General features: G+C 44.2%; 1 protein-coding gene and 1 long non-coding RNA gene across 2 annotated transcripts in view; one reads left to right on the top strand and one right to left on the bottom strand.

Annotated features, from left to right (window-relative positions):
- LOC138569287 (uncharacterized) overlaps nucleotides 1-26,923 on the top strand; it is a 339,714-nt gene that overhangs the window by 42,361 nt on the left and 270,430 nt on the right. The window contains exon 2 of the long non-coding RNA XR_011303201.1: nucleotides 17,342-17,424. This is a non-coding gene — a long non-coding RNA (uncharacterized lncRNA). The remainder of the gene's footprint in view (nucleotides 1-17,341; nucleotides 17,425-26,923) is intronic.
- The window catches only part of SMG1 (SMG1 nonsense mediated mRNA decay associated PI3K related kinase), a 2,768,248-nt gene continuing 2,741,388 nt past the window's right edge, over nucleotides 64-26,923 (bottom strand). Inside the window, exon 63 of the mRNA XM_069647131.1 lies at nucleotides 64-2,608. Within this exon, the coding sequence (XP_069503232.1) occupies nucleotides 2,531-2,608 (78 nt within the window). The 3' untranslated portion in view covers nucleotides 64-2,530. The remainder of the gene's footprint in view (nucleotides 2,609-26,923) is intronic.

Genomic DNA, 26,923 nt, shown 5'->3' on the forward strand with positions numbered 1-26,923 from the left:
GGTTCTTGCAGATTGACAGTTTGATACATAACTACTTTGTAAAAAGCAATAACACAAATAGAATACCACAGTAATAAATGTTTTATTTCATTTTATTCAAGTAAGCAATAAAGAACCAATTTCTGCCAAGGTGTTTATTTCCCCACTGGACAGAAGTTGTGTAATACATGAGACTCCTAGGAGCAGACGAGTCACCAAAGCCTCCAAGAAATAAAACGTGCAATGCCATTCTTTCTCTGGTCTTTCTATAAATTGCTTCAATAAAAATGTTCATTAACGGAGCAAAGTAAAATGGCACTGAAACAACTTACGTGTCTTTTCTGCTTAGAAACAAACATCCTTCACATTTCATTACAGCATACACGGTCTTTCCCAAAATACACTGTACGGCAAAAGCAGGTGAGATCAGGTATGTTAAAGCAGCAATCATTTTCTCATGAATACACAGAAAGAGGCACATATTACCAGGCACTCACCATGCTTAACCAGTCAATATGCACGTGGCAAGGAATAGGACAAGTTTCAAAGTTTTATTATAAGGAAAACTAGATTTTAGTGGCATTTGTAAAAGGAGCACTCACTGCCTTTTTATGGGCTGTAAATTCCAGTTTATGTAAATCAGTTGCCATAACTAATGTAGTTTGGTAAACTTGTGACTGAAAGATTGGACAAGAAAAAATCTGTATATATTAATTGCAGTTTAAGGATTGTGCCAGTGAAAATAAAAGCTATAACTGTAGTAGTAGGCTAATGGCAATCAGAAAGAAACAAAAATATCTAATCCTCCTTCTGGCAGAAAAGGCTTACAAAAAACGTACTTTACAATAAGAAGCATAGGCTGCTCTGTTGAAACCTGCAGGCTAGCAAAGAATATTCCCGAAACAGTCAGGAGTACCTAATTAATTGGTTGTAGACAACGTTGGGAGCATATAGGGTACCTATTTTATGGGTCACAAAGTTTAAGTTCCAGACTACGCGTTTCCTAGTGACAGACCTTAGATATGAGGGGCATGGGTCCTGACCGATGTGGGAGAAAAGAGATGGTGGGTGCAAAGGAGCCTCAAAGGTATCTGATTAAATGCTCCTTTTCTCTGGGGCTGTGGGGCAGTCAAAATCTAGGCCTCAATAAGATTATAGAAGTAACGTTTTAAAAGTATCTGTTTCCAATAAAACATGGCCACATGTTAATTAAAAAATACATAATTACAAAAAAATAAACTTAGCACATTTACAAATATTTTTAAATACAAGTTTGATTGGCTTGCATGTATTTGGAGTTTACTTGTGCCAGATAGTCACTAAAACCAAGTGTAGAGGCACGAAAATTACAGATCTCAAACCCTAAAAAAAATAATGTGAATTAAAAAGCATATCACTCTACCTCCACCAGAACTTCACTTTATTGTTTACCGTCAGCAACAATGGAAAACTCTACTAAACACTATGTTGGTTTAAAAAAAAAAAAATAAAAAAAAAAGGTAAAGAGCGCTTTGGAAGAGTTACTCTTAGGAAATAAACTTCAGCAATCACAGTAGAATGAGAATTGTGGGACAAATCTAAATTACAAATGAAAAATGTACACTGCAAACTCAGGAAAGTGCACATTAAATCAAATGCTTGTTTAGGAAAAAGTTTATCAAATGCACAGAGACAGTACTTTGAGAAACTGTACATGATACAAATACAGAAAATGACTTCTAAAAATAACCAATATGCATTTGATCATCCAACTTCAGAAGACATACTTGAATGTTATTTTGGGTACAGATGGATTTTTTCCAATTACAAAACAGAAACTAAGCTGTGACTGTGATGAGCTTGTGAAATACAAGGCTTGAAATAAAAGCAGATTTGGAACCACACTTAAACTACAAGAATTTTTGGAGAAAAACAAAAAAAAAAAGCTTTTTCTTCATCTCGAAAGTTCATCACTTGTAGTGTTTCTGTTACACAGCTTTGTTGCTTCAAGTGAATGTTCAAAGTCCATACTGTGCCACCTTGCCTTTTCCCCATGTTTGCTGGTCAACACAACCAGTGCTGCTGCTGCTAAGCAACAATAGTACCACAAGAACCTACTGCGTCAAATCTTCCTTCCCTGCGATTTCTTGACGGCGCCATTTCGTTTTTCTCAGAACAGGGGCTTTGTTTCCTGAATGGTTCACAGGGTCACGTGGAGTCGAGTACCCCTTCACTGTGCCCTCCTCAGGATATTCATTACTTTCTGCAGCCAACCCCTTTGACCGTTTTGTAGTTCTTCTGTAGCAGAAAGACATTCGAGCTATCCCGACGGTGAGCTTCTTCTCTTGACCCTTGGGGGGTTTCAGGCCATTATGTTTGGCATATCCCCCGAGTGCAGCTATCCTGCGGGATTCGTTTCCCACTCCACCTGGATTTCCTAGGTTACCTCAGATTAAGCCCCAGAATGCATCGCCACCGACTGTGGCGCGGCTATACTGTAGATGCCTGAGGCCGAGTTGATTCTGGTGGATGTCTGATCACGCTGATCCAGACTGATCTGCAGTCTTCCTTTTCACACCCAGGCTGTCCACCCTTCATACAGCTGAGCCAAGTTATCTAGATTAGTTGCCTCCTTAATCACATAATCAACCTAAAAAAAAAAAAAGAAAGAAAAGATTTTTGTGTGTTTTCTTAAAAAAAGACATGAATCTTTAAAAGATAATGCAAGATCTGTCTAAGTAAACATTTGTCACTTTGTCAGAGTCTGGTTAATAATACAATTATGAACAATAGGAAGGTAAAATAAAATAGTTCAATCTGACAATCTGTTTTCAAAGACAGGTGACAAATATTTCCTGTAAATATAAAACTATCCTCATCCCTTAATAAACATAATATGTATGCAAGCAATTGAGACCTGGCTAATCAAAACATGCACGTCTCGATGCTACTTATGCTACTCATTCATGTAATGTAAAATGTAAACCTGTTGGGTTAGCTAGATTTTAATTAATTATATGGTGGTCTATGGTTTGGTGCTAGCAGATGTGTCCAAGTCCTGAGAACGCATGCACATTTATTTCCTTAATACGAATGCTGGATAGCCTGAAAACCAAATTTGAGGTGTCGAAGGACAGAGTTATTATATATTACTCACTGTAGTGACTAGTCCCCTTTCATCCATACTGCATGGGCGTCTCTTCCAAGGGATGGGAGACAGAACCTTTTTCTCCAGAAAAAAACCTTCCCCTTTAAATTTAGAGGCGCGGAGGGGTGCGGCCCTGGGAGCATGCTCTGCCCTCCGGCGCCACACCTCAATCCCCATAGACGCGTCGACAATAGATTAATATTGCCTAATGAGACCGGTTTTATTAGGGGGGAGAATGGTGGGACGTATGGAGAAAAGGGGACTAAGGGTACATTAGGCACTACGGTGAGTAACTTATTATTACTCTTAAGTCCCGTCCCCTTTCCTCCATACTGCATGGGTGATTACAACTGAGTGTAGCACCAGGGTGGAGAGGAGATCCTCCTTAAGCAAACCGGTTTCTAAGAACCGCCTGTCCGAAAGCCGCATCTCATCTAGAGCCGGCATGCAAACAGAGTTTGCAGAAAGCCGAAGGAGTGACCTATGTCGCTGGAATGTGATGGCCGTTGCCTTAGCTCTGAGTGGGCATGCATGATGGCCGGCAGCGGCTTATGCTGTCCCTCGTAAGCTTCTTTGATGGCCGAGACCATCCAATGGGCTATAGAGGCCCGATATCCCAGCCTTGATCCACCGAAGGTGACAAAAAGTGCCTCTGAATTGTGCGGAAGCCCTTGGTCCTGTCTAAGTAGAATTCTAGGGTACACCTGCCATCCAGGCAGTGAATAACTCTCACTGCCTCGTCCTTGGGCTCAGCAAAAAACGTAGGAAGCACTATTTCCTCATTCAGATGGAATGCGGAAGGCACCTTAGGTAGGAATGCTGGGTGTGTCCGCAGGACTACTTTATCCTGTTACGCTCACCTGGTATCTGCAGAGGCGTTGGGGCACGGTTGCAGCCCTCCCGGGGGTGAGGTCGAACGGGTCCAACTTCGCCCTCTGCGCTTATGTGGTGACTGGTGGTAATAGGTGATGCTGCTCGGGACTGCTCCTATGTGGAGAATAGGGAGCGTGAGTATGCCAGCTTGTGCGCCTGATCCCCCTTCCAGACCCCTTCTCCCAAACCGTGGTACCCATGGGATGCGCTGTCCATGGAAAGCTCACCTGTTGATTAGTTTTGGCGAGCACTTCGTCCTGCTGCTTTTGGCAAGGGCGCTTGTATGATCTGGACCGAGTTCCTTCACTGGTCCCTTGAACGTGGTAGTCCAGTCCTGCTGCGACTAAGCCACTATACTTCAGTTAAGTTTTCCTGTTTGCCTTTGTCTTTCCTCGTCTGTTTTTTTTTTTTATTGTAAAGTTCTTTGTCTTGTATTGCTGTCCGTTCCACTTTTGAGGTTTGCTCTTTTGCTTTCTTCCCTTGCAGGTGATGTTGCCGGCCCAGCAGAAGCTGCCGAGTTCGAGGCGGCAGCCGGAGGGAATGAGGAACGAAGCTGCAGCAGTACAGTAGCTGGTAAGTTGTTAACTAGGGGGTGCATGGGGTTCAAATGTGGCGTGGCCCTAGGACGGATGTTCTAACATTGTCTGTCTTTCTTCTACACAGGGCCCGAGTTCATGGATGCGGAGCTGAGGCATCAGGATCAAGATCACTGGATGTCAAGAGATGAGTCTGCAGATGAATCGATGAAGCACTGGTTTCCTGGGAGTGAGTATGCAGAAGAACGTCTGGTTTCAAAGGCAAGTAAACTGGTCCAAGCGGCGGTGAGCGTCACGTTGCACGCGAGTGCACAGTAACGCGAAGCACCGGCCTTAAGGATGAAGCAGCTTATATAGCTGAGCTTCTGAAGCCACGCCCACCAGGCTCAGCCTGCCTGCCACACCCGATGAGGCCACACATGAGGATGTTCTCTGGAATAAAGGCTTTCAGCTCCTTGAAAGTTCTTGTAAAATAAAAGCACTCCTGCACTGAAGTAAAGTAAAAGCACTCCTGCACTGAAATAAAGTGTTCCTGCTCACATCTCTATATGAGCCTGGCGCCAAAGGTACCAGGACTGAGTCCAGCCAGGGCCTCTGTGTTTATGGGTCCCAAAGGGATATAAGTGAGTCAACTGACCCATTGCCCCACCACTAGATGGTGTGGATTTTGCATTCTAGGGCCTGTGGCCATGACATATCCCTGTGAAACATAGTATAGGGCTCTGAGGCGACCAGCGCCTGGATTTCGCTTATCCTGCGAGCCGAGGTTAGGCCGACTAGCAAGGCCGTCTTAATGGTGACCAGCCTGATGTCCACAGAACCCATTGGCTCAAATGGTTTGTGCGCCAGGGCGCCCAACACTATATTGAGATCCCAAACAGGGTGTGGCCTCTTGACATGTGGGTAGAGTCTGGCGAGACCCGCTAGATGCTTCTTGACAATCAGGTTAGAAGAGAAGACCTCTTCCCCTGAATTCCTGTAGGCCCTGATGGCTGCCAAGTAAGTGCAGCAAGTGTCTACCTGAAATTGATGGTTTGATTCCCTGAAGCTTGGAATGCGCCACCCCGTTAGACCCCCCCACACCCCTATAATTATGAGGGCACCCAGAAAACCTCTGGTGGATATGTTGTTTAAAGAACATTGAAGTAGTAAATGATGATGCATGAATCTCCACTTGTTTGGCATTGCTCATGTAATGATGTTAGTAAAAATCTTCAATAAATTGTTTTTAAAAAAATGGACATATATAATATCAATATTGAACAGGTCCTGAGCCCGCCTGGACCGGATGGACTTGATGTGGTCCTAAAGAATTCACTGCATATGTGGGTGGAAATTCTTTACTGTCTCTTTGTGCAAATTCACATATCCCTTCTTCTTGGACTAGATCCTTGATAACAAATAAAAAAAAAGGGAATAAAGAAAATCCCTCAATTTACTGGCCGATAACATTGCTTGTTATCACCAGCAAAGTTTTAACGTCATTACTCGTGCTAGAACTAAATGACTGGATTGAGGAGAAGGTAATACAATTAAAATTAGAAAGTGGATTTTGCAAGGGCACAGGTACAGATAACAAGGCTTTCTGCTTAAGCCCTCGTATAGAACAAGGACGGGTACCTACTAACCATGACTATGTATTGTAGAACAAATTACCTCTCAGTAACCTTCTTTCTGATGGATGTGCCACCCACAGATTTCTCATTCATGATATTCCATTTCTAGCGCAGCTGAGCTTCAGAAACATTTAAACCACTAGTGGGTGCAGCAAGGCTCTACGTCGGCTCCACTTGAAGCTTTTAGGAGTGGACATGACTTCGAGGCCAGTATATATCGAAGGACTGCAGCAACCCATGACCTCAGTTCTGCCATTTTGCCTAGCACTCTGCTGCAGACAGACCGCAGAACTTATGAAGGTGTACTAGCTTTCCGTCAAGAAGTGCAAGTAAGCGAGGGCGATGGGGAATCCATGGGAGGAATATCAATCAGAAAAACATAAAAGTGAGGAAAGTAATTTGTTCTTCTAATAGATTCCCTTCCTCCCACTGACTCCTCATCTATGATAGACTCCCATAGCAGTACATGGATTGGGACAAGGGATGAGAGCAAGAGGACCCCACCTAAACCAGAAAACTCTGGAGGACCGTCCATGCCTGCTCATACTGCCCCAAAAAGGAATATAAGCAGTAATGTATGGAAAACAAGTGAAGACAAGCAGTCACAAGTAGCACACGAGTGCACCTGGTGACTAAGCTCTGCAAGTCTGGTGGCACATGCTCCTCAGGCAGCAAATCGACCAATCGTCTGGAATCACAACTTGTCCGCAAAGAGAACCCGCAAACAATCCTTCTCTTGTCATGTACACACCCTCTGGAACTTGATCTCAGTATCAGCACGGTATGCTCCCACAATTGTACAATTTCACAAATGACTCAAATACATGGCTTTATCAACACCTGACCACGGACTAATCCCAATTGGTGCACATACAGATGTATAGACCTCAACTCACAGTACTGTGCTACTGTTAAAAGATGCCAGCCCAAACACTGGACACCCACACCCTGTACAGCACTCCTCTACTCTCGAGCTAGGTCCACGCTTTAAACAATAAAATAGAAAGAAGTCGATGTAGCTGCTTGCCAAATTTCGATGACGGGGAACTGCTGTGTAGAGCAGAGGTGGCAGCTTGACCTCTGATAGAATGAGCTCAGACCATCAGGCACATCTCTCCCAGCCAGATCAAAGCATTCCAAGATGTAGAGCATGGTGCACCTTCACAGGGTCCATCTGGTCACAGCCCTGCCAGCACGAGCACAACCCACAAAAAGCTGGTAATCTTTCCCGATATCTCTTGTCTGAGAGACGTAGTAGCTGAGAGCCTGCACCGGGTCGAGGGGATGGAATTGCTCCTTTGCCTTGGAAGGGTATGGTCGAGGTAAATACACTGGAAGATGGATCTTTTGCCACCTTCAGGAAGAAGGAAGTTCTCACTCTCAATGTCACCTTCACTTAGGAAAAAAAACAAAAGGCAGAGCACCCATAATGCAAGTAAACACTAAATTCAGATCCAAAAGAGATTAGCCACCCCGTAAAATGTACAATAGGAGAGCACAGCGCATTTAAAATAATTTAAGTCCAACTCTTTATACCTCTGCAGTCAAGCCGAAGGTTGAGGTTGCAGAGGTTCCAATAGGGGTCTTGCCCACTCCGAGTGGAAGAGCAGATCCACTCTCTTCGGGAGGCACCAGAGATGGTAGATGGACAGGTCCAGCAGCTCCGGGTACCACGTTTGCCAAGCCCAGTACACAGCGATCAAAATGAAGGTGGACCTGAACAGGGGTATTTTCCCCAAGAACCAGCGAAACTACATGGATTGGTGGTTACGCATAGTGGATGTCTGATTCACAGAGCTCCCTACACCAAGGAGTTTCCCTGGAGCAGAACAATTTGCACTTCCTGTTCACTCTGGTAGCGAAGAGGTTCACCCGAGGATTCCCCCAACAGGAGAAGATCTCCACAGTAACTCTTATGGGAGCCGAAGTCTGCCTGCTCAAGGCATCCGCTATGACATTCTCTGCTCCGGCAAGATGAGCCACCATCAGAGATACCCAGTTCCAGAGAGCACAGAACCACAGTCGCACTACTACTCTGCAAAGAGGCAAGGAAACCACACCACCTTGCTTTCTGTTGTAGTGCTTTGCTACTGTATTGTCCATCAGGACCAGTACACACTTGGCCAACAGAGCGGGAAAGAAGGCAACCATGGAAAGCCTGATAGCCCTCAACTCCAGCAAGCTGATGTGCTCCTGAAACTCGGAGAGAAAGAGAAAATACTTACCAGTAATGTTCCTTCTATGGATTCTTCTGCAGATTCCTCATCGGACAGATATCCTTCCAGCTTCAGCTGCTTGGAACCTTTTTGACAGGGGCCGCAATACAACTCGACATAGACTCCTCTTGACTCGTCTGTGCCACTCCTCGACTGTGGATAAGATGTCAGCCGTATATATGTTATGTCACTGTGCTCCCATACACAAGGTTCCCACCTGCCCCGCCCCCCCATTCCCTGAGCTCAGCAGCTGCGAGGGAAGAATCCACAGGATTCAGTTTAAAGACAGCCAAAAAACAGATCATAACTTTATTTTTGAGAGAAACAGACACCGTACTGAAAGCAACTGACAGTACCCAATGCAAAAGGAACCAAACGGGCCCAACAACAAATAGTCATCACCTCAAATTCTCACCCTTAGGAGAGAGCAAACCGAAAACGTCAGGAGACCACTTTCATAATGGGACAGGACGACGAGAAATCTGCCAGATAAGACTCCATAAAAAGGACATTACCAGCAAGCAATTTTTCCTTCAATGGATTGCATTCTCCTGCAGATTCCTTATCTGATAGACTGCCAAAGCAGCACAGAGCGCAGAGGCAGAATGAAAGCCGTCAAACAAGGAAGCTCTGCAACACTGCTCTACCGAATCGAGTGTCAGACCCCTTCCATGCCACATCTAAGCGATAATGCTTAGTAAACGGATGGAGCGACGACCATGTCGCTGCTTGACAAATTTCCTTTACCGGCACACCCCTTTGCAAGGCGGATGATGCTGTCACGCCAATGTAGAATGAGCTCTGATGCCTGATCTTTTCCTACTCTCTGATAACACCCCGCAATGCAGAGAATTAACTAGCGAGAGATCGTCTGTTTGAACATAGCCAGGCCCTTCCTTGACACAGAGAAAGCCGCAAAGAGTTGCTCATCATGTCTAAACTCTGCCGTCCTAACTGCAGAAGCTGAGCGCCCTCTTAGGGTGCATCCGTTGTAGCTTTTATTCATCCTTAGAGGGATGTAGAAGCAGATAGAAAACGGGCAAAACAATGCTGGGACATGTGGAATTCTGAGACCACTCTTGGCAGAAATGGCACTCCTTGGGAGAAGCCTTCTCCTTGAATAATCGCAGGAAGGGCGGTCTGCAAGATAGAGCCTGAAGCTCACTCAAAAGTCTCACTGACATGATTGCCACCAAGAAAGCTGTTTTCAGGGTAAGGAACACGAACGCATGGGCTCAAACTGAGCCGCCATCTAAAAGGTCAGAACTAACCAAATTGAGGTCCCAGTCCAGAAACTGAGTAGGAGTGAACCCATTTACAAGGTCATTTTGGAATTTAGTTCATTACCAGGACTGTGAAAAATAATCCTTGATCTGGTGACCTCTTGCACACAAAGCTGTCATGTAGCCCTTGACTGTGCTTATCTGAAGGCCTGATGAGGTCAGTGAAAAAAACGAACTCCATCACTGCAGTGGTGGGACAAGCGATAGGGTCTATCCTGCGTTCCTTACAACACACCTCAAACTTTCTCCACCTACATGCGCACAATTATCTTGTAGAAGTTCTGCGTGCAAAGCACAAAGAAAATGGTGGACCAGTGGATCGGGATGACACACTTCACTATTTCAATTCAAAGCAAAATTTTATTAAATTAATCCACAAAGCATATGTCTATATATAAACATTAAAACATTAGAAAACAATACTCCAATCTTTCACAACTCAGGCATCCGAAACTCTCAATCCTTCATTCATACTTCTATACATAAAACCATAATGGCCAATTCAACAATGTGTAGTCACAATCTGGTCCTACACAGCTCTTTATAAGTAATTAATCCACTTCTATTCACTCTGACCCTGTCCTTGTTGAGTGTGTCATTTACAGTTTGTTTTATGATTTCCGAACAGTTTGTGTGGTCGACACGTGTTTCGGTATCATTGGACATAGTGTTTCCTTTTCTTTCTAAGACCTTCCTCAGGACGTGAGGCTCAGTCGAGTTGTCCTGCCTTTCATATGGACTGGAGTAAGCCATATCGTAATCTAAGACATATACAGACAAATATAACCTATCAGGGTTGTGTGCCATTCCCATTTCTTCTAACAATGACTTTTCTTGTCAAGAAAGCATGTTGAGTCAAAGCATGCCAAGCATCATACTCACTCCCGGACGTCAACTTGGGGGATGCGAATGGATAAACTGGAGTGGATCCTTCCACAGGATTCTAATATTCAATTATGCTAGATCCTGTAGATAACATAAAAAGGAACGGTATTTCAAACCACTTACTAATTCTCACGTCTCCAAACAGACACGGTATTAAGAGAATACTCACATAGGCAACACTTTGCCAAATGTATTCTCTGTATGTGGTTACACTTCTTAACTACCCATAGCAGACATGCGACTTCAAACTCTGGATCCAGGGGGCTCGAAATCCTAACAATACAAAAAAGGAATTCCCACTATAGCATCTAGGGGCCACATGATTGTAAACACCTATGCACTACCTGGGTATCCACAAATCAACACTTACCGCCCTTCCGGATGACCCACAAATGGACAGTGCCAAATTGATAAGACTTTTGTCCAATGTGGTGGGAGTTCCCATACACTAGTTCGATTTCATTTTGGGGGTCTCTGAAAAATGGGGAGGGGGAGTAAGGAAAATGTCAGTCCCTCCGTCTTGAGCCAACTGATAAAGTGTACTCCTAAACATTACCCACAGGACAGGCTTCCCTGCCCGCATGTTGTGGAGCAATGATGTGCACCCCATGGTCATGTATTAATACTGAGTCACCCTTGGTGGTTCCGCTGATCCAACGGGAATCCACGTTACAGACCGCATTTTTATGTGCAGAACGCCGGTCATGTATATGTGAAACTGGCGTCTGTCACAAGCGCCACATAATGCCCAACTGTATTCGACTATATTTGAATCACTGTGTCCGATTTCGGGAGACACATGCAGTACATATAGCTCTGTCAATATACCAAAAGTAGCACCTCGGAACCCGTAGATGGCGTCAGTCCCATGTATCAGGTCATCAACCAATGTATTACACCACATTTATACCGTTAGATCCAATTTCATTGAGACACATGCAGTAAATAAGGGTCTCTCAGTGTGCCCAGAGAAGCAATTCAAAATCGCATTGCTTACCGTGTTAACTCCTCGAGTGCGTTGTGTTCAGTATCCAAACAATTGGAGAAACAGAGATCGAAATGGGACTCTTCCTTATATTCATGTATGGCGCTCCCATGGGCATAGAAAGAGGACTCACTAGTGCCACAGGTCCAAAGCTTAATGCATAGTATAAATGTATATTTTTACACAACCATAAAGGGAGTAGATGGGTGTAATATTACCTGCTGTTCCCCTTACAAACTATATATATCTGAAGAGTATAAAAAAACACATGTTCGCATTGTCGTTTTGGCGGGTGATTTGTACCCATAATGACTGATGTTAAAGCACACATACCTCGTCCCCTTCGAATTGCGGGAAATATGCTATTTTTCGCTCCAAAATGTCATTCCCCTGGTACCGGACTGGAGATAACCGTTGTGTATAGCCTGTAGTTACCTGCCCCTGATACAACTACCAACACACTGAGTGCTGCCAAATATAGCGGTGATAGGTCCATGCCCCCAGGAGTAGTAAAGGGTGCGTCCCGATTGAGAATAACTACTAATAGTTGGCAAAAGGACCACAGATGCATGGTAAACTAAATAATATCATGCAGGATAGCTCGTATGGGTCACCATATACACGAAATGTATTTATTTACGTGTAACAGGAGTATTCCATTCCACAGAAACATTTAAACCCTACTTAACTGTATTCAAAGTATGTATCCAACGTTGCTCAATACCATGAAGTAGAGTGCCTATATCACCCCCTCTGTTATCAACCTTTATGTGTTGCAAGACAAACCATTTCATGTCCATATCCTCATGTTTAAACTTGGTAAAATGTTCAACCAAAGGTTTATCCGCCACATTATTGGGTATACAGCTTCTGTTTTCAGAAATACGCTGTCTGACTTCTCTAGTAGTTTTTCCAACATATAGTAATTGGCACAGACAACTAATCACATATATGATGTTCTCCGTCAAACGATTTGTGAGGTATTTCATTTTCCAAACAGTAGTGCCATATCTAAATTCACGTTTTGTTTCCATGAGTGGGCAAGCAACACATTTACCAGATTTATAGTGACCAGTCTCCATGAAACCCTGTCAGTATACTGAGAATCTTTCCTTAAACCATTTGTGTTGAAAATACCATCTTTTGTAAAGGACTCCACCGACATGATGAAGATTGTACATGACATCTGTATAGACAAGGAGGATATTTTAGTAACCATGGATGTGGAATCTTTGTACACGGCTATTCCACAGATGGATTGTCTAAATGTTTTAGGCGATGTCCTGGACAAACGTATGAGACCGCATTTACCACCAACTGGGTTTGTCCAGGAATGTATTCGCCGAGCTATGACAGAACACTTTTTCCTCTTTAAAAGTCAACTACATAAACAGGAGAAGGGGGTGAGCATGGGGGAAACTTTTGCCCCCGATGTAGCCAACCTGTATATGGCTGACTTTGAGGATAAACATATACTAGGAATTAACAACGGCTTACAATGTCATCTGGTGAGGGTCACCCCACTCTACTAAACCCTTACGATCAGGAAGGGTTTCTGCCCTGGACAGATAATCAGCTTGGGTTAAAAACTTCCCTGGTTTATGAATTGTTCTAAAAGAGAAGGGCTGGAGGGAAAGAAACCACCTAAGTATTCTCTGATTTGAATCTTTGTTACGAGCAAGCCAGACTAATGGAGCATGATCAGTTATTAAGGTGAACTCTCGGCCTAACAGATAATATCTTAGAGCGTCAATAGCCCACTTTACTGCCAAACACTCCTTCTAGATGGTTGGATAACTTCGTTCGTGAGGTAACAACTTCCGACTGATGAACAGTATTGGCCTTTCCTTCTCTCCCTGGTCCTGGAACAGCACAGCTCAGAGTCCCGTACCTGAGGCATCCGTGTGGAGGTAAAACAGGGCGTTAAAATCTGAGCAGTGCAAGACAGCTCTTTCGGTGAGGGCCTCCTTTAAGGCCTTAAATGCCTGTAAAGTTTCCAGAGTTTCCCAAGTTTTCCTTGTTGCTGAGCTCTTTTTTAAGAGATCTGTGAGAGGACTGGCTAAGGTAGAAAAGTGTGGGATAAATCTTCTGTAATATCCCACAAACCCCAGAAAAGCCCGCACTTGTTTTGGTGTTTCTGGAAACTTCAACTGCTTGATAGCCTTGATTTTCTCCTCCTGGGGTCTGATGATCCCCTGACCCACATAATATCCCAAATACTTTGTATGAAACATGGCGACATGAGTTTTCTTGGGATTTATATGTAACCCTGCCTGTTTCAGCGTCTCAAGTATTTTCTCAAGATGTTGCAGGTGTTCTGTCCAGGTGTTGCTGTAGATTATATCGTCGAGATATGCACCGACATACTGTTCATGCCCCTTTATAATATGGTTCATTAGTCGCTGAAAGGTCGCAGGAGCCCCATGCAATCCAAAGGGTAGCACCGTAAATTGATATAAACCCGTAGGTGTGGCAAACACAGTCTTCTCCTTATCTGAAGGCAGTAGGGGAATTTGCCAGTAATCCTTGGTTAAGTCAATTGTAGTCAAAAACCTCGCCTTCCCCAGATTATTTAGGAGATCTTCTATTCGAGGCATTGGATATGTATCGAATTTAGAAATGTCATTTACCTTCCGGAAATCCATGCAGAACCTCACACTCCCCTTCGGCTTCGGTACCAGGACCACATGGGAACACCAGTCACTGTAAGATGGTTCAATGATCCCCAGATCCAGCATTTCCTGTACCTCTTGGTTGAAGACTCTGATCTTTGACTCAGGAATCCGATAAAGTCTTTGCCTCACTATGGCCCCAGGTTTGGTGACTATACGATGATTGGTTAATTTAGTCTTCCCTGGTAAGGAGGAGAATATATGTGAAAACCGTTGTACTATGTTAGACAACTCAGTTTTTTGGACAGCTGATAAATTTGGGTTGATATTTAGGCCCTCAGAACCAGTTTTCTTCTTTAATTGGAGAAATTGTTCTTCTGCTGCTCCATCCACAGATATCATGGCCATTGTTGGGACTGGAGATATCCATTTTTTAAGTAAATTGACATGATAGGTTTGATAGGGAAACTTACAGTCTGTCTGTTTCACCTTGTAGGTTAACGACCCAAAACTTCTTGAATCTCATAAGGATCTTTCCAAGTAGCTAACATTTTGTTCTCTGACGTAGGTACCAACACGAGTACTTGGTCTCCTTCCTTAAAAGTATGTAACTGTGCATGCTGATTGTAGTATTTCTCTTGTCTTATTTGCGCTTGAAGAAGATTATCCCTGGCAATACTTTGTAGTTTTTCCACCCTTTCCTGCAGCTGAGAAGCATACTCTGTTAATGTTATCTCCCGTTTCAGTTGCTCCTCCCAAGCTTCTTTTAACAGGTCTAACAAAGTACGAACGGGCCTCCCGAACAGTAATTCAAAGGGTGAAAACCCTGTTGACGACTGAGGAGTGTTCCTAAGTGTCATTAAAATCCACGGAAGTACTCTATCCCAGTCTTTACTCTTTGGGGAAGTCGTTTTCTTCAGCATTTGTTTGATGGTATGATTATAACGTTCCACCAACCCATCAGTCTGTGGGTGGTACGCAGCTGTTTTCAGATGTTCTATTTTTAGCGTCTCACAGACTTGTTGTAGTACCTTGGACATGAAATTTGACCCCCGGTCGGTGACAATCTCCCTGGGAATCCCAACTCGTCCAATAAAAGGTATTAGTGCGTCACAAATCTGTTGGGTATTTGTTGCCTTCAAGGGAAATGCCTCGGGGTATCTGGTTGCATAGTCGACCACCACAAGAATGTATTTGGGACCTCTTCGAGTCGGCTCCAAAGGTCCCACCATATCGATTCCTATTCTACTGAACGGTTCCATAACTAGGGGAATAGGTTGAAGTGGTGCTCTCCTCACATTGGCCCGGTTCTTCAGATGACATTCCTCACATGACTGACAGAACCGAACCACCTGCTGGTACACTCCAGGCCAATCGAATCTATCTAGGATCTTTTTAGTTGTCTTCTCCGTTCCCAAGTGACCCTCACCAATTTGAAGGTCCTCTAGTATAGTCTTATAGTATTTCTGGGGTATCAGTAACCGTTTTAGATCCTCTCCATTCCTGGACTTACTTAATCTATAGTACAACCCATTCTCCTTAATGAAGCGTGGTCCCTCTCCTGCTATTTCTTCTACAGCCCGCTCTCGGGCCTATTGCAGTAAGGGATCTAGCTCTTGTGCAGACCTAAAACTGTCCCCGTCTTCCTGAATCCTCCAATCTACTGCTACAGGGAAAACATTTTTAGCTCTCCACTCCTCCTTCAGTAACTGCTTGAGCTTTTTGCTCTTTTGTGTTTTAGGAACCGGGCAAGATATTTCATCTCTATGGAAAGGGGCCGTTTCCAGCCAGCTCTTCTCAATCTTATGAACTAATTCCGGAAATTTTGGTATATCTGAGCCAATTAGAAGTGGTTTCGGTAAACGAGGTAACACTGCTGCCGTCACCCCCATTGTTTCCCCAACCATCTTGATTTGTATTTCCTTAGAGGGGTAAACCCTTACATCCCCATGTACACATCGGATAGGAATTTTCTCTGAGGAATAATAATCTTCACCTACCATCTCTGATGTTACCGCTGTCTGTAGGCTTCCTGAGTCGATCAACGCGGTGGTGTGTTTTCCATCCACCTCTGCCTCACATGTATACAGATACTGCGCCTGTCTCCCATTTATCGGTTCCGGGGCCTCATTTCCTTTTTGGGATTTGAGGACCCCCAACATCCATTGGTTCAGCTTTTGTATTTTTCGGACAAAATCTTGCTAGGTGCCCCCAGTCCCCACAGTCAAAACACTGTGGGCCTCTAGGCGTAAGTGTAGCTTTACGATAATTTATAGGATCCTCACTGTTAGGTCTGGAACGTACGTTTTCTCCTTCCGATCTTCGTAGCATTGAGTGTGGCCACCTTGGTGGAGTCGCCGACTTATTCAACAAAAGGGGTGGTTTATAACTCGTCGGATAGTTCAACACCTTGTCTTGTCCAGCTTTTTGGTAAGCTGATGCCACCTCTACAGCCTCAGTTAATGACAACCTGGGATGTTGTTTGACCCACCTCTGTACGGGCCCAGGGAGAGCTTTGATGAACTGTTCCAAAACAACCTTTTCTGTTATCTCTGCCGGAGTGGAGGCACCAGGTTGTAACCATTTCTCCGCCAATTCTTTTACTCTGTAAAATAACTGCCTCGGGGTTTCTTCCCCCTTCAGTTTGACTTCTCTAAACTTGACTCGATACGTTTCCTCGTCGTGTCCCATTCGCTCCAACACCACCTTCTTCATGTCCCCATAGCTGGTGTCACCCGCAGGGTCTGCCGCTTGATATGCACATTGCATTTCACCGGTCATCAATGGTGCGATGTAATGACACCATCTCTCGGCGGGCCACTGTGCATTCCGAGCCAAACTTTCAAAATTCACGAAAAAGTGTCCTGGATCTTCGCCTGCCGAATACTTTTGCAAGACAGAGGTAGGGACCTGGAGACTGTTTCGTACATTCGTTACTTCGAGTAATTGAGCCTTCTGCATTTGTAAGGCCTGTTGAAAGGCTAATCTGTGGGCTTGAGCTTGTTGCGATTGCATTTGTAAGGCCTGTTGTAAGAGTTGTTGACCTTCGCTTAGGGTCTTAATAAGGTCCCCCATGGCGTTCTCAAGGTCCCACTTCTGACACCAAACTGTGAAACTTTAAGTAGTAGATTTGATGAAATAAAAGAATTATGAGACCTCAGCCAGTAAATAGTTTGTTTGGACTGAAAGAGAGCCCATTTCTTTATTAATCAATTTCTTTTCTTTTCAGAAAAAAACAGAAAAAGGATACTACTACTTCAGCATTCCCAATCTTCAAGGAGAAGGTCGTGACAACGAGTAAGACTTAAATAGGTAAGTTCTACTTGAAAGAATGTTTGTTGTTTTGACTTATCTCTGTCTTTACGTCTGTCTCTGACTCACTTCTTTTCCTTTTTATTGCTCTGCTTATTTCTCTTCTCTTCAGGTTTACTTCTACCCTCTTGGTTTTCAGCTCTCACAAATTTTTCCTCTTTTCTCCCCTGTTTGCTTTGTGACTTAGCATAGAAAGTTCGTTTGCTCTTATGCCCCTCCTCAGAACTAGAATAACTGACAGTACGTACGTTTGTTATGGCTGCAGAGAGGTGACTGGCATTATTGTCTCAAATCTTCGCGGCTGACTTTCTCTTCCTGTCTAAGAGTTCAGTCGGCGTATGTAACTGCCTCTTTTGAAGTTCCTTTCCCATCCATTCATGCACAGTTTCGCTTCTACGTTTACTTGTGAATGTTCGTTTCGGATATACATATATGGCTTCTCTGTTTCGTTCGACGACTCACTTAGTTAGAACTCATTCAGCCTTTCAATCACGTTTGCCTTGTCACAGTCCGTATAGCATGACTCCTCTTTATATGTACGGCTTCGCAGCCTCACTCAATAACACTCTTATTTATAGTTCATTCAGTCTTTCAGCCTCGTCTGCCTGGTAGCAGCTCATAAATTGTGGCTTCTTCTCTCGTCACCAAGCGTTACCTGCGTGATGTGCCTTTTGTTTAACACAGACGGCGGACGATGGCTCGTCTTAGTCTCTGCCCCTTTTCCTTCTTCAACCGAGGCCTCCGGAGTTTGCGCTTCACCTTCAGTCCCGAAGGTTCGTAACGCTGCTCTCTTTCTCTCCCTCTGGCAAAAAAAAGTTCATTAAGGTCTGCGGTTCCTCGCAGTACGTTGAAGCGCAGCAGCGCTACTTAATCGAACTTCACTCGCCGAACTCCGTCTCTCCTTCAGGCGATAAACAACAAAAGTATATATAACTTGTCAACAACTAGATTCTGCGCAACGGCGCGGTGGGATTTTCCCAATCTCCTTCAACAGCTGTTTTCTCAATACGCCCAGCTGAGACCGTTGGGCTCGACGTAGTCCTCGTCACACACCGTTTCCTAGGATACCAAAACACAGAGTTGTTTAGAGGAAAGTCCATACATGTATCACTTCCTGGTTCTGTATCCATGCCTTAATAGGGCTCCGCACTGTACACAAAGAAATTAGAGGCAAGAAAAAGACCTATACATTCTCACAGGTGAGCATGGGGGCAACTTTTGCCCCCTGATGTAGCCAACCTGTATATGGCTGACTTTGAGGATAAACATATACTAGGAATTAACAACAGCTTACAATGTCATCTGGTACTCCGCACACACTTGCGTGTGTGGCGTAGGTACATTGACGAGATTTTCCTCATCTGGAGGGGGTCAGTAACAACTGTGATGGAGTTTCACAAATGACTGAATACCTGCGATACTAATATTAAGTTTACCATCGAATATAGTTATCGACAGGTACGTTTTCTTGACTACGGCCAATTTTTACGGCTTAGGCGTAATTGCACTGAAAAAGAGGAATTTAAAATACATGCAGACCTCTTACGAGGGAGGTTGGGTGAGAGAGGTTATCCAAAAAAACTAGTGAGGGATTACCTTAAGAGAGCAGAAAACACTGCAAGAGATACTTGTCTGATCACCCATGACAAACGGCAGAGTGACCGTTTAGTCTGTGTGTCTACATTTAATCCCATTAGTGGCGATTTTAAGAAGAGTATCAACAAAATTGGCACCTGGTTAAACAGCCAGGCACTTTGTCCAACAAAACCATGTTTGCCTTCAAAAGGAATCAAAATCTCTGGCAGAAACTTGTGCACACATACAAGGAAGGTGATAAATAACAATCAGTCCTCAACCAATGAGGGCCGCCACCTGTAATTGGCCACTATAAATGTGGTAAATGTGTTGCTTGCCCACTCACAGAAACAAAACGTGAATTTAGATATGGCACTACTGTTTGGAAAATGAAATGCCACTCAAATTGTTTGACGAAGAATGTCATATATGATTAGTTGGACGTGCCAATTGCTATATGTTGGAAAAACTACTAGAGAAGTTAGACAGCTTATTTCTGAACAGAGAAGCTGTATATGCAATAATGTGGCGGATAAACCTTTGGTTGAACATTTTACTAAGTTTAAACATAAGGATATGGGCATGAAATGGTTTGACTTGCAACACAAAAGGTTAATAACAGAGGGGGCGATATAGGCACTCTACTTCATGGTATTGAGCAACGTTGGATACATACTTTGGATACAGTTAAGAAGGGTTTAAATTTTTTCTGTGGAATGGAATACTCTTGTTACACGTAAATAAATACATTTTGTGTATATGGTGACCCATACGAGCTATCCTGCATGATGATGTTTAATTTACCATGCATCGGTGGTCCTTTTACCAACTATTAGTAGTTACTCTCGATTGGGATGCACCCTTTACTACTCCTCGGGGCATGGATCTATTACCGCTATATTTGGCAGCACTCAGTGTGTTGGGAGTTGTATCAGGGGCAGGTAACTACAGGCTATACACACCGGTTAACTCCAGTCGGGTACCAGGGGAATGACATTTTGGAGCGAAAAGTAGCATTTTTCCCGCAATACGAAGGGGACGAGGTAGGTGTGCTTTAACATCAGTCATTATGGGTACACATTACCTGCCAAAACAACAATGCAAACATGTGTTTTCTATACTCGTGTATATATAGTCTGTAATGGGAACAGCAGGTAATGTTACACCCATGTACTCCCTTTATGGTTGTGTAAAAATATACATGTATACTATGCATTAAGCTTTGGACCTGTGGTCCTCTTTCTATGCCCATGGGAGCGCCATACATGAATATAAGGAAGAGTCCTGTTTCTAGGTCTATGTTTCTCCAATTGTTTGGATACTGAACACGATGCACTCGAGGAGTTAACACAGGTAAGCAATATGATTTTGAATTGCTTCTCTGGGCACACTGAGAGACCCTTATTTACTGCATGTGTCTCAAAGAAATTGGATCTAGCGGTATAAATGTGGCGTAATACATTGGTTGATGACCTGATACACGGGACAGACGCCATCTACGGGTTCCGAGGTGCTACTTTTGGTATAATGACAGAGCTATATGTACTGCATGTGTCTCCCGAAATCGAACACAGTGATTCAAATATAGTCGAATACAGTTGGGCGTTACGTGGCACTTGTGACAGACGGCAGTTTCACATATACGCGACCAGCAATCCACGCATAAAAATGTGGTCTGTAACGTGGATTCACGTTGGATCAGCGGAACCGCCAAGGGTGACTCATTATTAATACATGACCGTGGGGTGCACATCATTACTCCATAGCTTGCGGGCAGGGAAGGCTGTCCTGTGGGTAATGTTTAGGAGTACACTGTATCAGTTGGCTCAAGACGGAGGGACTGACATTTCCCTTTCTCCCCCTCCCTGTTTTTCAGAGACCCCCAAAATGAAATCGAACTAGTGTATGGGAACTCCCACCACATTGGACCGAAGAGTCTTATCAATTTGGCACTGTCCATTTGTGGGTCATCCGGAAAGGGCGCTAAGTGTTGATTTGTGGATACCCAGGTAGTGCATAGGTGTTTACAATCATGTGGCCCCTTGATGCTATAGTGGGAATTCCTTTTTTGTATTGTTAGGATTTCAAGCCGCCTGTATCCAGAGTTTGAAGTCGCATGTCTGCTATGAGCAGTTAAGGAGTGCAACCACAAACAGAGAATACATTTGGCAAAGTTTTGCCTATGTGAGTATTCTCTTAATACCATTTCAAAAGTTAGTGTCTATGTTTGGAGACATGTGAGAATTAGTGAGTGGTTAGAAATACCGTTCCTTTTTATGTTATCTACAGGATCTAGCATAATTGAATATTAGAATCCTGTGGAAGGATCCACTCCAGTTTTTCCATCTGCATCCTCCAAGTTGACATCCGCGGTTGAGTATGGTGTTTCGCATGCAATGACTAGACATGCTTTCTTGACAATAAGAGTCATTGTTAAAAGAAATGGGAATGGCACACAACCCCGGTAGGTTTTATTTGTCTGTATATGTTTTAGATTACGATATGGCTTACTCCAGTCCATGAGAGAGAAAGGACAACTCGACTGAGCATCACGTCCTGAGGAAGGCCTTAGAAAGAAAAGGGCAAGACTGTATGTCCATTGAGACCGAAACACGTGTTGACGACCACACAAACTGTTTGTAAATCATAAAACAAACTGTAAATGACACTCTCAACAAGGACAGGGTCAGAGTGAATAGAAATTGAATAATTACTTGTAAAGATCTGTGTAGGACCAGATTGTGACTACACATTGTTGAATTGGCCATTATGGTTTTATCTCTAGAAGTATGAATGAAGGATTGAGAGTTTTGGATGCCTGAGTTGTGAAAGATTGGAGTATTGTTTTCTAATGTTTTAATGTTTATATATAGACATATGCTTTGTGGATTAATTTAATAAAATTTTGCTTTGAATTGAAATAGTGAAGTGCGTCATCCCGATCCACTGGTCCACCATTTTCTTTGTGCTTTGTACTATACCTGAAGGACTAGGGTTTAGATTGCAAGTATCCCCTTTATTTAAATAACATCTCAAGTACCTCTTCTGAGAGGTCCCAGCCATCATACATCATCCTCTCAATAGCCACGCATGTAGGTTGAGGGACTCTGATTCGGGCAGAGCACCCGACCTTACGACTGCGATAGCAGGTCCAGCCACTGAGGCAGTCGGAGAGGTGAGCAGATAGTTAAATCCAAGATCTCTGAGCACCATGTTCTTTGCACCCAGCCCAGGGCGATCAAGATCATGATCGCTCGAAACATCCTGAAAAGCACAGTGGATGTCGAAGACCCACTCCCCTAGTGAAATCTTTGCTGGGAAATCCCTTGAGCAAAACTGTCTGCACTTTGCGTTGGTGCTCATGGCAAAGGGATCTACTGTCTGGGTACCCCACTGGGCGAAGATTTCTCTAAGAACTCCCTGGCATACTTCTCACTTGTGCAAGACTCTGCTCTGCCTGCTCAGAGTAGAGTGTCCGCCAGTCGGTTCTCCACTCCCGCTAGATGGGCACCTGAAGAAGAGATCAGATTCTCCAGCAGACAGAACCATAGCTGTAGCGCCTCCCTACACAGGGTCAGGGACCGCACCCCTCCCGATTTTTGAGGCAGTGCATGGCCACTGTGTTTTTCATGAGAATGAGGACATGTTTTCCCTAGAGAGAAGGCGCAAAGGCGATTGGCGGCCAACTTGATTGCCTGCATCTTCAGCCTATGGTGGGTGGAGGGGGGGTTCAAGGAGAAGGAGGGATGAGATGGGGGGGAAATCTGTGGGAGAATGCAATCCATTGAACAATGTACAAGTTACAAGGGACCAGGCGGAGCTGCCAGAGGAGGCAGCCTTCATGCTGGTGACAATGCAACCTCCCAAGAGAAAAGAGACAGCCCCAGGTTCGATGACCAGAGGGCTTGGAAGGTAGACTGCAGAAGAGACCCGCAAGGTCGACACAGATAGAGTTGCGTTTGCAGTGCCGAGGAAGAAAGTCTGCAGGCCAAGCCTGTATACACTTAAGCTGGGAACCAGCAATGAAAAGAGCAGTCTAAATACCCTGAAGGTGTCCAGGCTGTGGAATACATTCTGAGTTACTCACCGTAGTGATTAACATACTCCTAGTCCATAGACCCCTTTCCTCCATACTGTATGGGCATCCCTCGCTAGGGACGGGAAACAATCTTTTTCACCAGAAAAAATTGTCTTCCCCTTTACATTTAGAGGCACGCGGGGCGCAGCTACGGAAGCATGCGCTCGCCTGACTCCGCCCACTGGGCCCACTCCTCAGTCCCCTTTGACGCATCGACAATATTACAATTGCCTAGTGAGACAGGTTTATCACGGGGAGGATGGCGGGACGTATGGAGGAAAGGAGACTAGGAGTAGGTTAGTCACTACAGTGAGTAACTTTGAATTACTCCTACGTTCTGCCCCCTTTCCTCCATACTGTATGGTGATCACAACTGAATGCAGCCCTGGGGAGAAGAGTTGCCCCTCTAAGAAAACAAGTTCTTCAAAACTGCCTGGCCAAATGCTGCGTCCAACCTGGCGCTGGCATCCAAGTAGTAGTGCTTGCAAAAGGCTGATGGAGAAGCCCAAGAAGTCACTTTGCCGATTGTCTTCTATGGGACGTATCTTTGGAAAGCCACAGCAGTGGCCTTGGCTCTGATGGCGTGGGCGTGCATGCTTGCTTGCAAAGGCCCGTGCTGCTCCTCATACGCCTTCTTGAAGACGTTCACCATCCACCTTGCTATGGAGTCCTTTGAGGCCTGACAGCCTGGTTTTGACCCGTCAAAATTGATCAACTTGGCAACCGATTTACGGAAGCTCTTTGTCCTGTCCAGATAAAATCTTAGAGCATTCCTGACATCCAGACAGTGCAATACCCTTCTGAGCCTCATCCTTTGGATCGGCAAAGAATGTTAGGAGTACTATCTCCTTGTTAAGGTGAAAGGAGGAAACTACTTTAGGGAGAAAGGCACGGTGTGTCCTGAGCACCACCTTGTCCCGGCGAAATGATGTATAGGGCTCTGAAGCCACCAGGGCCTGAATTTCGCTGATCCGGCGTGCTGATGTAAGGCCAACCAGTAGGGCAGTCTTGATAGTAACCAGCCTGAGTAACCAGCCTGATGTCTGCTGACGCAATGGGTTTGAAGGGTTTGTGGGCCAGGATGCCCAGTACCACGTTAAGGTCCCAGACCAGATGTAGACGTTTGACAGGAGGATATAACTTGGTCAGACCTGCTAAATGCCTTTTAACCACCGGATTGGAGGAGGAGAAAATGTCTGAGTTCTTGTATGCCCCGATGGACACTTAAGTGGGCCAAATGCGCAGAGAAGGATAGCACATCATCCAGTGAGCATGTCAGGGAGGTCAATCTTGTTGGTCTTGGCCCAGTGACAGAACCTTGTCCACTTGCTCCTGTATCGACTCCAGGTGGAGTCACTTCTTGCCCCCTGTATGATAGCCAGGTTGTCCTGTTACAAGTGTAGATGCTTCAGAGTGATCTGTTCAGGAACCAAGCTGCCAGGACTAACCTCTGCAGAGCGGGATGAACCACTGTGCCCCTCTGCTGGGATAGTAAGTGGGCTGTGCCCAGCGGGAGGCATACCAGGGGCTGGTCCACCAGTCAGAGAAGTTCTGAGAACCAAGGTCTTGCTGGCGACCACGGGGCTATCAAGATGAGCTGAAGGCTCGGTGTCTCCATGACCTTGCAGATTACTGTGAATCGGCAGAGTGGTGGGGTGGGTGGGAGAAGCGTATGCATTATCGTTCCACGGAATCTGCAATTTTTTTTTTTTGCTGCCGTGATTAGTCTTGCAACCTTTTTATGTTTGATGTTAGGAGGCAGCCTTTTAAGAGGTTGATCTGCTTTTGAAACCAGGGTGTCATTTGTCAAATTTAGACCAGCATGTTTGGAACTCAAAAACATTGGTGCTAAAATAGTTGCCAGTTTTTGCTCAGATCTTAAATTTGAGGGTGCTAAAGTGACATCCCCATTTGGCCTAAAGGCTTGTTGAGAGTCATTAACAGCAACAATTTCGGAAACAGGAGCAATAGAGACATGTTTAACAAAGGCATCAGCAACAACATTAACAGTCTGAGACGTAGGGATCACAGGGACTGAATGTGTTAGGGGTTTTAAGAAAACTATCAGTACAGATGGTTTGAGTGCCTTGTTCAATGCAATTATGAAGGCACTTAAAGTCCCTTTGAGACTTCAAGCCAATCTCACAAATGATGTGATCATGAGATTGGATCATGCAATCAGTTTGATGTTGTAACTTTCCTTCTAGCAATTCATAGAGCTTGGCCAAAGACAGTAAAGCTGTATTCATAGCAGTTAAGGTGTTATTGAGTGCTGGAGCCTCCGGAAATGAAAATCTATTATTACCATTCGGAGTTTGAGGCTTTTGAATAAAATAAGGATGGCCACCAGTTGTTTCGTGAAATTGAGGCTGTCTGGGAGTGGAAGCCACAAAGGATAATGATCGATTGGATACACTGGATGATTTTTCAAACATGACTCGAGATCTATACAATTCTTGTTTGTCATTATCTTTCAGCTTGCTTAGAGAGGTGGGGATTGACATGACCGTTGGAGGATTGGAGCTACATGATTGGTCGTTTAGTTGCATCAAATCCTCGGTATTTGAACAGATATATTGCACATCAGAGTTAAGGTGATCATGAGGCGAGGATGAGTTGAGAAATTCAAGGGCCTCAACATCTATTTCACCTGTGTAATTTTCATATTCCTTTCTTAATAAAAGTTGAGCCTGAACTGAACATAGCAGAGGATTTGTCGGTAATAAGTCAGCAGCTGTCTGGGGAGGAACAGCATGAATATCAGGTATTTGAGTGACGCATATCTCACCAGATTTACATGCGAAAGCAATAGAAGCATCAGCAATTTCCTTGCCTATCACAGTCTCAAGAGGCTTGTTCAACACATTAAATTCACTCAGTACTATGGATTTGCTCTGTTTCGATCCATCAGATGTTAAACTCACTATATTTGGAATTGGATTATCATTCACAATAAGGGGAGATGCTTTCAAGATCTTACCACCATCAAGGGAACAAAAAGAGCGAATATCAACCGTCAGGGATAAGGGCTTTTTTTTTTTTCTTGGTTCTCTTTAAGTCTTTTGGCTAAAAAGACTTGGAGATTCCAAGGGACGGATATCATATGGACCATTTCCAATATGGGCATCCCTGAAGTTAGAGATTTTATTGATTTGGACATGTCAAGTAAAGATACCATAAACACTGGGTGAGTATTACGTGACCAATTAGTTGCCTGACTGGCGCGCAGAGAATATATCAATTGACAACAGAAATCTTGCAGAATATAAAGGACCACTCGGTGTCCTTCGAAGCAAACACACGGATAGACTCATATTACAGCAGAATATTACTGTTTTAAATCAGACCGAAACTAAAAATAAAAATTAACAAAAAAAAACAAAAAAGCTGGCGCCGCGCACAGCAAACAGTACTCTGTGGTACTCTGTGCATGGCGCAGGTGCGCCAAGGAGTTGGACTTTGAAATGCAGGGATCTGACGTCACACGGTCAGAGTAGGCGGGACCTCCCTCCAGGAAGTACCTTAGAGGAAAAAAATAATAATAATAAATAAAATCAAATATACACACAGTAAGGTTAGTGTATGTGAACACTAACGAAGCAAGACTATTTTTAGGTCTAATTGAGTCCAATTAAACACTATTCTAACAATCACCTCCTTTGTTGTTGGTCGTGGGTCAGGCAATGTAGGAGCCACACGAAAAGACGTCCTCCTGGACGGAATACACCACAAGTGCACAAACTGGACGGCAGCAAGATTCGGGCTTTTCCTTGGAGAGAAAAACGTCCTTGTCAGAGAAGCACAACGGGTACGTGTTAGGCAGAAACCTGTGCAGTTCCCTCTGGA

The sequence above is a fragment of the Ambystoma mexicanum genome, chromosome 2q, assembly GCF_040938575.1.
Source record: "Ambystoma mexicanum isolate Mex_15411 chromosome 2q, UKY_AmexF1_1, whole genome shotgun sequence".
Classification (NCBI taxonomy): domain Eukaryota; kingdom Metazoa; phylum Chordata; class Amphibia; order Caudata; family Ambystomatidae; genus Ambystoma; species Ambystoma mexicanum.